Below are 12,601 nucleotides of genomic sequence, written 5' to 3'. Positions count from 1 at the left end.
TTCATATATATGTATTGATCAATGCAATCACCCTATTTAATATTATTATTTATCAATTAATTTTTCATTACTACATGCTCTCAATTATTATGACATTAATATTTATCAATAAATATTTCATTACTATATGCTCCCACCCAATTTGACATTATTGTTCTTTGACAAATTTTTCTTTATTAAAGACACTCTCACAAATTCATATCAATATATTTTAATTATCACCTATTCCAATCCATTTTCATATTCATATTCTTATTGAGTTAGAATAAATTGAGGATGACTGAGAATCAAATTATAATTAGTGAGAATCAATTGAAGAATACTGGGAGTTAATTAAGGTTGTTTAAGAATAAATTGTGAATAAGTGACAATTAATTGAGGATGAGTGAGAATCATTTGATTATTAGTGAGATTCAACTGAACATCAGTGAGAATCAATTGAATAATACTAAGAAGAAATTGAGGAAGAGTGAGAATCACTTGATTCTTAGCGAGAATCAATTAAGGATGAGTAAGAATCAATTAATAAGTAGTGATAATCAATTTAGGGTGACTGAGAATCAATTGATTCTTAGTGAGAATCTATTGATAATTAATGCGAATCAATTGATTATTTGTGAGAATCAATTGATCAGTAGTAGTAAGGATCAATTGATTATTTGTGAGAACCAATTGAAGATGAGTAAGAGTCAATTGAGGATGAATATGTGTCTATTCTGATATGACTTAGTATCTACTGAGGCTAGATGCTAACATCTTACTTTTATGATCATAATTTTTCAACTCCATTAATATTTATAACAATATTTTGATTACTATTTAAATAATTTTATCAAATGATAATTATTAACATATATTAAGAGTATGTTTAATTTTCAACATACTCTTAAAAATCCGAAATTTTAAAAAAGTGACAATTTTTTTAATGCTAAACCATCTTCATCTACCATTAAATGTTTCGGATGATTTGATTTTAATTCAGTTGGGTTCTATTAGATGTAATAGTGTAAATTCTGATTCAACAATTTATCCAGATGGGTATATTTCAAAAATTTTATATTATTCTTCCAATAAACCCTATCAAAAAGAATGGTATACAAATAAAATAACTTATCAAGATGGTAAACCTAAATTCACTGTTTTGGATTCATTATCAAATGCATATGTCGGAGATTCACCATCATATCCTTGGGGACAAATCGTTTCAAAAATCAAAGAATTAAACAGAAATATTAAGAATGTATATAATTTTGGACATAAATTATTTGGATTTGAAAATAAATCTATCATTTGTTATTTGGAGGAACTCAAAGAGCGTTTTATCTCGAATAGCGATGAAGTAAAGTATCTTCAAACATATGAAACAACACCTAAATTTCAGAAATCCGCTGAAGCTTTTACAGAAATGGTAAATATGATTATAAGTGAAAAATATTTGCAAACAGATCTCAGTCAAATTAAAATCAAAATCCATCGTCTAGGGGAACAATATATTCTTAAATTTTTAGAAGCATTTATAATTGCCCGCCCCAAATTTTATGCACAGGTTATAGGTTTCTTACAAAATTTTTCATTTGACCAGGAATTATACTCAAAAGCAGGAATTTCTAAACCATTAATACAAGCAATAATTAATGGCGATAAAAGATATTCGAATATTTTTGCTTTTTCAGGAAAATCGTGTGATTTAACAATCGAAGATTTTATTAATGTTTTAATTTCAGATCAAACAAATCAAAATGGTGAAGAATATTATCAAATACGTATCAGATCTATATTGGATAATAGTAAATATTCTTTCTATGAACTAGCAGTTAAATTTGAATCAATTAATATTTTAAATTCGTGTAATATAGATAATGTTACACCAATCATGAAAGCATTGATAATGTCAAGCCCAAACGAAACAATTTTCAAAATGAATGATAAATTCAATTTGCAGACTTATCAATTTACAAACCAAATCAAGTATGTTTTATCTTTTGCATACAATATCTCAGAGTTATTTTCTACATTTAGAAATCCATTACTCTCTTCGATTGTTTCAACAAATAATATTATATCAGTAATGAATTTGAATGAAAGCAAAGTTATTCGTTTAAAGATTCATTTAATCTTCCATGAGGCCCTAATTCAAAATAATGATTTTATGTACAAGAACTTTAATGTTTTGAATCAAATAAAAAACAATGACCTTCTGGAAATTTTAGCAAAAGCTTGTTTGAAAGCTGACAAAAAAATTCAAGCAGATTTTGAACAAATCATGGGTATTAAATTTACAGCGATCAAACAATTTCATGAATCCATAGAAAAAATTCCAGTTGATCGGTCTCCAATTACAATAGATGGTTGCCATATTTGTTTTGAATGCTCTAAAAATACTGATATTGAAAAACTCAAATCAATGCAATTAATTCTAATAAGCCCTGGTATTCATATCAATGTGTTAACTTATGAACAAACATTGAAGTTTTTGGAACAAATGCCAGCATTTATTCATTTGGGCCTTTCCAATATAAGTTCTGATCGATCTGTAAACTTAAATTATTTTCTACTTCAAAACGAAGATTATTCCCCTTTAAAAATTTCACATTGTATGACAAAATCGTATCCTTTGAATATTCAAAAGTATCAGATACGTTGTGGATGATTACTGTACCAAAAAACATGAAAAACATAAAATTACCCAAAGAGTTTTCAGGGAGGTTAAAATGGTACATTCAAATAACGAAAGTTGATCTCCCAGGACATCCTCTGCAAGATGAAATACAGGAAAAAATAAAGCATGATAATGAGATTGGTGATATCTTAACTTCATATCCCGGGAAATTTTATGTAAATTATAGCACAACGATAAGAAGTGATAGTTTATTCGTCAATGGAAATCCTATAGAATTTCTTATATATATTCCAAGCGAATCAGGAAATTTGGCGTTGGAGTGTAATTTAATTCACTTAGATGCTACTTTTTCATGGCCGAAATATATATTTATTTTTCCTCGTGGTAATTACTATATGCGAGGTTACCCTCTAGGGATATACATAGGGCGCAGCGAATCATCCGCTGCTTATCAACGGTGGCTTACAGCCATGAATATTGAATTTAAATCATTAAACATTATGGAGCACTTTTCAAGAATCAAATGGATGAGCGATTTAGGTACTGGAGTTTTAAAATTTTTGAATACGAATCATTTCCAAAATTATATCTGTATTAGGCACTATCTCGGAACCATGGGCAATAATACTTTACTACATGTTTTTGCTCTGATAGTATTATTATCAAAATCGGCCCAAGATTTTGAGGACAATTACAAATGTTTTGATCCATCGGTTCAGAAAATGTATGCTACAAAGAATATATCAGATGAGCAGCTGGAAAAATGGAAGCAGATATATAAAGATCAAGAGCATTTAGCAGCATACCACCGCATTCCACCTATAAGCACTAATAATAGTGCAGAGGGTAAGCATAGACACATTAACGAACTTGCAAAAAAAGCAAGAAACTTTTCTACTTTCATCAAATTCATTCTGAATGATACTATCATTAGGATTAATGAATCAATTGATCCCATTAATAAGCAAAAACGCGAGAAGAATGACTTGTTAAACGAAAAATGCATACATTGCGGATTCTCCTATAATGATATTAATACTGATAAGAATCCTTGTAAATATTGCAAGGATTTCTTTATGAATAAGAGTCATGTTCCCTCTGCAGGCATACATGTTATGAAAATAGGAGAAAACGTAGGTGAAATCATAGAATTCCCAATCGATAAAAATGTAGGTGATCAGGATGAACTCGTGGATCACAAAGAAAAGAGTTCGCCGATCGAAATATCAAAATACGCAGAATTTATTGATATTGACGATAAAAATAAAGCAGTTTTAGTCGTAAAACTGCTTTATAATCTTGAAACGTTCCAAGATGCCAAAGATTTAATCAATTCTCTGGAAAAACAATCAAAAAATTATGAATCTGCATTACAAAATAAACCAGAAATTTGGTTGGAAAAATACTTGCCTGAATTAATGAAGGAAGTAAAAGATGCGAGAGCTGCTAGAATGAGATTGAAGATAATAAAGAAGTAGAGATGATGAGTGAATAAAAACTTTGTATTAAATTTGTATATAAAAGAATTGTAAAATATAAAAATAAAGAAGTGGTTGATAGGAATTTGAAAATTCGTTGGGTGAATATAAGTTTGATAAATATATTTATGAATATTAATGTCAAATTGGGTGGTTGCATATAGTAATGAAAAATATATTAATAAAAATTAATGTCAAATTGGTTGGTTGCATATAGTAATGAAAATAAGATTAATAAAATTAATGTCAAATTGGGTGGATTCGTGATAGAATGCTTCTGTGTATGTGTGGCGTGAGTTAGCATCGGGTGGTTGCGTGATAGAATGCTTCTGTGTATGTGTGGCGTGAGTTAGCATCGGGTGGTTGCGTGATAGAATGCTTCTGTGTATGTGTGGCGTGAGTTAGCATCGGGTGGTTGCGTGATAGAATGCTTCTGTGTATGTGTGGCGTGAGTTAGCATCGGGTGGTTGCGTGATAGAATGCTTCTGTGTATGTGTGGCGTGAGTTAGCATCGGGTGGTTGCGTGATAGAATGCTTCTGTGTATGTGTGGCGTGAGTTAGCATCGGGTGGTTTCATCACAAATTTTAACCCATCCAAATCTTATTAATTATTAAAATTCTTTTACAATTTCTGATGTATTTTTTGAAAACATTTCATATGCAATATTTCTCCTTTTCTTTCCTCAACTCTTCAAATATTAATAACTTTGGATATGAAATTATTTGGATCTTTTATGAATTTTAAATGTCTTTCTTAATATCAAATCGATTAAATTATTAATATTTTCTAAATTATGCCTTAAAAATCCAAATATAAAAAATCGTAAATAAAAAAATATATTTTTTATTTTTATTTTGTAAATAATCCGTTTACTAAATGGGACTGTATCATGAATATAGATCCGTATTTTTCCCAAGTGAGCGGGGTATCTCCAATCCCAGCCCTATCGTCCTCCCAGTGTCAGTTTTCAATATAAAATCCAAATTTTTTTTGAAAATAAAAATTTCGAGAAATTTTTCTAATTTTTTTTCTTTGATTTCAATAATTCAAAATAAATTTGGGAGTAAAAAGACACTATTTAATGAAATTCATCTGAGTGAATGTGGATAAATACTCTCAAAACATACAATTTATCTATTTTTTCTTTATATTATCAACTAATTAGTGATAATTTTTTTTGAATCAGATTTTTTTTCATTAAAAACATAATATATAACACAACAATGATGCACACATACGTATCTACACATCAAAATATAAAGCTTGTTTTGGTCTGGGCATCCCAACCCAAAATTCTTAAAAAATTGAATAAAATTGAATACTTGGGGCTGGGATACCCATCCCAAAACCGAATTGAATTTTTTGAATTAAAGAATATATTTATGTATTTATAATATACATGTGATGTCTAAAAAAATACTAAATTCTAAAAAAAATTCAATTTATTCAAAACGTATACTAAGTGATCACTTCATTAGTAGGATCAGCAATCCTACTAAATGGTGAGAACGCCACTAACTAAAAAGGGAGTCCTTGGAGCTCTTGATCTCTTGTCAGTAGAGTTCATAATGAGGCATGGCATCTACTGATTAGAGATCAGAGCAATCCTACCTTACCTTCAGGAGCTACAAAGCTCCTAATCGTTACGAGAGGGAGCCTTGGAGCTCCTGAAGCTCATCAGCAGAGGCTATTTACCATTTGGGCCTCTTCTGATGAAAGATGCGAAACACGTCTACGAACCAGGAGCTTCAAAGCTTCTAATCCTTACTAAAGGGAGCTTTGGAGCTCCTGAGTCTCCATCAACAGAGTCCCAGATGGTAAATGTCCTTTGCTGATGAAAGATGCGAAACACATCTACGAACCAGGAGCTCCAAAGCTCCTAATCCTTACGAAAGGGAGCTTTGGAGCTCCTGAAACTCCTTTTACTATAAAATAGGACAGTTTTCTTCTGAGGTTCTCATCAAATCTAAGACTTCAGAAGAAAGCTGTCCTATCAATGTATACTTACACTCTCATGGACTACAAGTGTACAATTTTAAGGCAGAGATTATCCGAGGCCTCTCATCAAATGAGGACCTCGGATAATCTCTACCTTAAGTAGTCAAATAACTTTTCTCACTATTTAGGAACAAAAGAACAAGAGTTGGAGTACTTTAAGGCAAGATTCTTCCGAAATCTCTCATCGAATGAGAGACTTCGGAAGGACCTTGCCAAATCCTTGAACGCCAATATCCTTGGAACTGAGCTAGAACCAGGGAGAAGTAGCATACTATAGAGCACGATGGTAATCTCGGAAATGCTTATATCGCCCCAAGCACAATATTTAAGAAGTCTAACTCATATATACAAGAAGTCAGGCTAAATAGATATTGTGCATATGGTTTGCAGAACTCTCATGATATTTAAAATTCATGTTATCCCAAAAAGGTGACACTTTGGGTGTATCGTCCATCCCAGGGATGCAAAAATCACATCACCTTGGATCTATAATGTTAAGTATCAAAAAGAAAGGAGGTCTGATATAGACAACATATATCGTTGAAGGTTGAAAAAATCTCTAATATTTGAGCCCAAAATTTCAAATTTTAATTTTTTGAAAAAAGAGGCCACCCGTATGTACGTTTATTTGAGAGGAGGAGGATTATATTTTTGAAAGGGTGAAACATTATGAATATGTTAATTATATAATAATATGTATTATTATAAAAAAGAAAAAATAAAGCACGTTAAAATTTTTCTTTCTTGATTTTTTACAAAATCTACTTAGAATTATGCAAAATATGACTAAATAATTATAAATTTCAAGTTAAATTTTAATTTTGATAAATAATTTAAATTTCAAAATATCAAGTTCAGTTCGACTATGTATGTAGTAATTCCTCAATAAAGTGCCAAAACCCTATTAAAATATATGAACATTTTCAACATTTTAATGTTTTTATTTAAAAATTTGATGGAATATGAGCTTCAAACAACTATTATGTAAATAAAAATAATTAAATATATGTATTTATTCGTATTACAACCGTAGTAAGTCGATTCTTCCTTTCTTCTACTGAGTTTTGAATTTGATTTCGAATTGTAAAGAGATTCAAAGGGAAAATACTAGCGGATAAAAACTACCTCCATGAAAGGGTCATAATGGAGTCAAGTTGTATTTTTTGATATTTTTTGCTTTTCGAGCCTAAATAGGTAGCCAAGATAATGCCTAAAAATAAGGTTCTAAATTCTGAAGTTTACATGATCCTCTCGTGTGCACCCTTAATATATGACTAGTCTTATATCCAACATCTCTGCATTAATTTCGAGAATTAGTATCTACAAAAATCATTTATATCCTATTTGGGATTTGATGTTTAATTTTTTGACAAATACGAATTGTATGGGATATGCCGAAACAATGAATTGTTTAGTAGCAGTAATAGAACGCAATATTGAATTAGATGAAATTGATCAAAACAATATGCTTTTTTAAAACATTAGTATCTGATAAATCAAATAAATTGAATTTGTTACAGAATTCTTTAATTGTAAGAAGATGTTGACAATTAAAGTGTTATGTTGAGAGCAATTAATGGTCACACACGTGTTCTGCGACTTCTTCTTTCTGATCCATCCATTGATGTCAATGCCACTAACAACTCATCACGTACAGCATTGATCCGGGCAGCTCGTGATGGACATTTCGAAGCTTTAGAACTTCTCTTGAGTTTTCCAGGCATCGAGAAGAACATCGTCGACAAGAAGAATCGCAGTGCTCTTCATTACGCAGTTCTTCTCCACCACAAACAGTGCGTTGAGTGTCTTCTGAACGACAAAGATGTCAATCCACAACTTCCTGATGATTCTAGTTTCACACCTCTTCACATCGCTGCATCTAATGATTTCTCAGACTTAATACGTCTTTTCGCCAATCGAGATGACGTTGACTTGAACTGCGTCGACTCAATCCAGTGGACACCTCTCCATGTTGCCGCTAAATGCGGCTCAACTAGTTTCGTCGAAGAGTTGCTTCAACACGAAAATGTCGATGTCAACCGTCAGAACTTGATGAAGCGAACTCCTATTTTCAACGCTATTGAAAACGAAAAAATCGAAGTTGTCAAAGTTCTCCTTTCTCGTGAAGATCTCGATTTGAGTGTTGTTGACAGCGAAGGACACACAGCTAAAGATGTCGCACTCCAGACAAAGAACGAAGATATTATTAATCTTCTTTTAAATAAATGAGTTTTTTTATTTTTTTTTTGTTTGTAAAAAAAATTATTTTTAATAATAAAAAACGATAATAATAAATCCTTGAAAAATTAACGCACTTGTCTAAAGGAAAATGATAAATGATGTTACGTATTGGAAGCATATTTATCCTGCTTTACAGAAATATGTTGAAAAGTGAGTAAAGTTATGAATAAACTGATCCTAGTGAATGATATTGTATTACACAGAAATGAAACAATAAGAATTACCGAAAAAGTGACAAAACATCAAAAACAGGGAGGGGGTCTCAATTTTTATTACTTATATTATTTTACAATATTTATATAAATACTCTTTATAATATATTTTACTATAAAATTATACCTCAAATTCAAATATTTAAAATATTATTTACATAATTATCTCAAAATTATATTTTTATATATTATTTTTCATATGTATAAATCATATAATCTATATCTATGCAAATCTCATCTAAAAATTTTTGAAACAAACCGCTACCATTTTATAATGGTCCATCTTAAATTCATCATAAATTCTGGTACATGTTAGTACCAGAGTCTTCAAATCTCAAACACTCTGGTACCAACATGTACCAGACGCGAGTTTCCAATGCCCTCGTACGATTTTCTATTAAGATCTTCTTGAATGAGAAGGTCTTCATAGAAACTCGTACGAGGGCTTCTCTTTTAAATACTCTGGTACCTGCTGGTATCGGAGTCGACTTTACAGCCCTTTCCCCAATTTTGAAGCTGGGGAAAGTTTTCAAGCAATGAAAGGGAAGCTCTCGCTATGAGGTGAAAATCTAGAATTTTTACCTCATAGCGAGTAATCCTTTGTTAATTGCTTGAAAACTTTCTTCAAATTATCAAAATTTCGAGGAAAGTTTCCTTGCTTCAAAGTAGAGATGGAGCCCTTTGAGCCACTGCATATAGGTCAGTGACTCAAAATACTCCATCTCTACTAGAAATCGCCAAAATTTGGGTCGCAATTTTTGAAATGCGACGCAAGTTTGGGCAATTTCGCGAGGGACTTGCTCCATTTGGTGCATAGATTCACACTCTATGCACCAGATGGAACAATTCTTTCGCTGACAGCGGGAAACTTTGTCTGAATAGTTTAACATTCAGACAAAGTTTTCCGCTGTCAGAGAGGGAATGGAAGGGTAAGAGGTATATATTCATAATGTATACCTCTTACTCTTCCATTCCCTCAAGAAAGTTCAAAAACTTGGGTGCAATCAGAACTGATTGCACCCAAGTTTTTGAACTTTATATAAGGAATTGTTGGCTATGATGTACTGATCATGAATCAGTACATCATAGCCAACAATTCCTTCGCAAACAGTGGGAAACTTTGTCTGAATAGTTTAACATTCAGACAAAATTTCCCGCTGTCAGGAGGGAATTAGAGGGTGGGAGATATATAGATAGACTATAAATCTCTCATCCTTTAATTCCCTCAAGAAAGTTCAAAAACTTGGGTGCAATCAGTTCTGATTGCACCAAGTTTTTGAATTTTGTAATAAGGAATTGTTGGCTATGATGTGGATAGCCGCTGCCAGACCAAATGAATTAACCGTTGTGAATAACGTTTCTGAATCTTTATTTAAAAAGATAAAATATCACGATTTTGGCTGCGTTAAAAATCAAAGAATTGATGTTTTTGTCAAAAATCTTTTAGAAGAAGTTGCACCCAATTACTTTTATCGTATTAAAAACGATTTACTTCAAACAGGTTTTATTCCTTCAATTAGAATTCGCGAGCCTCGATTGACATATTATAAAACAAAATTGAAAAGAGAAGTTCAATCACGTTTATACCAAGTATTAAATTTTGTTCAGAATCAAGAAGCCAATTTGAATCCATTAAGATTTTTATTGGAAAATGCTGAAGAAAAACTTTCTCAAATAAATGAGAAGATACAAAATTCAATTACATATTTAAGATCGTTTGAAATTCCAAATGAATTGTTAGATACGTATATGTTAGAAATTAATGAATTTTGTTATAATTCTCCAGATTATATTTTAGAACATTTCGAAGAATTTTTAGAGGATTTCAAAGAAAAGAATAATTTAATAGACTAAAAAATTTATTATTTTTATTTATTGTGAATTTTAAATTGTCACTTTTTAAGTGTTACTCCCTATTGAAAGTGTCACTTTTTGGGTGTCACTTTTTCGGAAATTCTTATATACTCCATATTTATCCTGCTTTACAGAAATATGTTGAAAAGTGAGTAAAGTTATGAATAAACTGATCCTAGTGAATGATATTGTATTACACAGAAATTGAATGCGACATTTGAAATTGTTTGCAATAGCGAGAGAATAGATTATTGAATGACAAAAATGCATCTTGAGTGTCTTTACTTATACTTGTAATGACAAATGTTCTTAAGGGTGCACTTACGCGTATCTGACTTTAATTCAAATTTCTGACAAATGGCGTGAAGTGTCATTGAAAATTAACCTTAAACATCTGAATCGAAGGACATGTAATACAGGTGTAAGTGCACTCTTAAGAAAAATTTTCCACTTCAAGATAGCAATGATATAATAGAATTGAATAAGAAATCGTTAAATTTATTATCCAACATCTCCCCAAGATACAATGTCCAATCATTTGTAAACGAAGAATATTACAAAATATCATCGAAATAACAATAATTCTTTTTGCTATAGTTTTATTCTTTCTGTCATAGCAAATTTCTATTATAATATTGAACTCTTTATTGAAATATCAGTTTGTTAATACTTAGATGCCTTACAAAGAAAACCTATTTCGAAATTAAGAGCCATGTTCCCGATATTATTGCATTACTATATCAGTACTAATTATTTAAATTCACTGTAACAAATACGAACTCTTTGAAAATTAAATTGAGAAATCAAGCCGCATCATCTTTTGAATATAAAGTTTTTCATATTTCAATTGATATTAAGGCTCCGGTCCTGCATGATTACTGCATATAGTTAGGACGAGTGTCTAATAAGGAGTAAAAATATACCAATAGATTGCACATATACCAATATTTTGTAAAAATTAAATATTATCTATTTTTAAAATTTTCGAATTTGACTATATTATCGTTTTAAACATGATATGTACTAACTTTACTATTTGATGTATGATAAATAATGATATTTTAAAAATTGAAAATTTGGATTTTTAAATTTGCAAAGTATATAGTATAGTAAATTCATAAATGAGTATAATGTGTTGTAAACAGAAATTCATCAAAAGTGACACCTCAGAAAAGCTAAAATATTGAATTTTTGGAACTTTTGATAGAGCACGTTTTTAAATATTAATTAAAGTTGTAATAAACAGAAATTCATCAAAAGTGACGGCTCTCAATTTTTTGACATTTGTAAATTCTAAATTGAATGAGAAAAATGAAATAATACTAAGCATAATACAATATTCTAGATTTAATTATAATTAGGAAAAAGTTAGTTTTGAGAGTACTTTTCATAGGCATATAGAATGAAATCTTCTGAAAAATAATATCACATAAACTCATATTATTTTCTAATATATAACTATTTTATATAAAAATCAAATTCAATGATCTTAAAAGCGAAGGATAAACCTCAAAATTTACGAATATAATGAGTGGGAATATAATGCTTATCTATCATAAAACCATATGAAATATCAATTTTATTTTTCATATTCAAATGGACTGAGTGTTAACATTTAACATTTTTTGCTAATTGTCGTGAAAAATTAGGCGTAAAGCAAAAATTGATATTTCATATGGTTTTATGATAGATAAGCATTATATTCCCACTCATTATATTCGTAAATTTTGAGGTTTATCCTTCGCTTTTAAGATCATTGAATTTGATTTTTATATAAAATAGTTATATATTAGAAAATACTATGAGTTTATGTGATATTATTTTTCAGAAGATTTTGTGTTCTTCTTCAAAATTTTATTTTTTTATTAAAAAGGCTCTTTACAAAATATACATTTACTTTAATTAATATTTAAAAACGTGCTCTATCAAAAGTTCCAAAAATTCAATATTTTAGCTTTTCTGAGGTGTCACTTTTGATGAATTTCTGTTTACAACAAAGTAAATGTATATTTTGTAAAGAGCCTTTTTAATAAAAAAATAAAATTTTGAAGAAGAACACAAAATCTTCTGAAAAATAATATCACATAAACTCATATTATTTTCTAATATATAACTATTTTATATAAAAATCAAATTCAATGATCTTAAAAGCGAAGGATAAACCTCAAAATTTACGAATATAATGAGTGGGAATATA

General features: G+C 30.0%; 2 protein-coding genes across 2 annotated transcripts, besides 7 other annotated features; both read left to right on the top strand.

The window, feature by feature from the left end:
- Positions 1 to 3,342: 3,342 nt before the first annotated feature.
- TVAGG3_0831050 (uncharacterized protein) lies at positions 3,343 to 3,961 on the top strand (the record flags this gene model as incomplete). Its single annotated transcript, XM_001298427.2, has 1 exon — positions 3,343 to 3,961. A coding segment is annotated over one exon (619 nt), but the record flags the coding sequence as incomplete, so codon positions are not given.
- A 1,032-nt stretch (positions 3,962 to 4,993) lies between these two features.
- Positions 4,994 to 6,588: a mobile genetic element.
- A 118-nt stretch (positions 6,589 to 6,706) lies between these two features.
- Positions 6,707 to 7,359: a mobile genetic element.
- A 298-nt stretch (positions 7,360 to 7,657) lies between these two features.
- TVAGG3_0831020 (2-5A-dependent ribonuclease family) lies at positions 7,658 to 8,326 on the top strand (the record flags this gene model as incomplete). The annotated part of the gene is made up of 1 exon (XM_051248474.1): positions 7,658 to 8,326. One exon carries the CDS (start codon positions 7,658 to 7,660, stop codon positions 8,324 to 8,326), a length of 669 nt encoding a protein of 222 aa, XP_051083949.1.
- Positions 8,327 to 8,545: 219 nt separating this feature from the next.
- Positions 8,546 to 10,517: a mobile genetic element.
- Positions 10,518 to 10,713: 196 nt separating this feature from the next.
- Positions 10,714 to 10,840: a mobile genetic element.
- A 697-nt stretch (positions 10,841 to 11,537) lies between these two features.
- Positions 11,538 to 11,575: a mobile genetic element.
- Positions 11,576 to 11,640: 65 nt separating this feature from the next.
- Positions 11,641 to 11,677: a mobile genetic element.
- A 685-nt stretch (positions 11,678 to 12,362) lies between these two features.
- Positions 12,363 to 12,400: a mobile genetic element.
- Positions 12,401 to 12,601: the final 201 nt, after the last annotated feature.

Source organism: Trichomonas vaginalis, chromosome VI, assembly GCF_026262505.1.
Source record: "Trichomonas vaginalis G3 chromosome VI, whole genome shotgun sequence".
NCBI lineage: Eukaryota > Parabasalia > Trichomonadida > Trichomonadidae > Trichomonas > Trichomonas vaginalis.
Note: the sequence above shows the minus strand (reverse complement) of the source record. Positions and strands in the feature narration are given on the sequence as shown.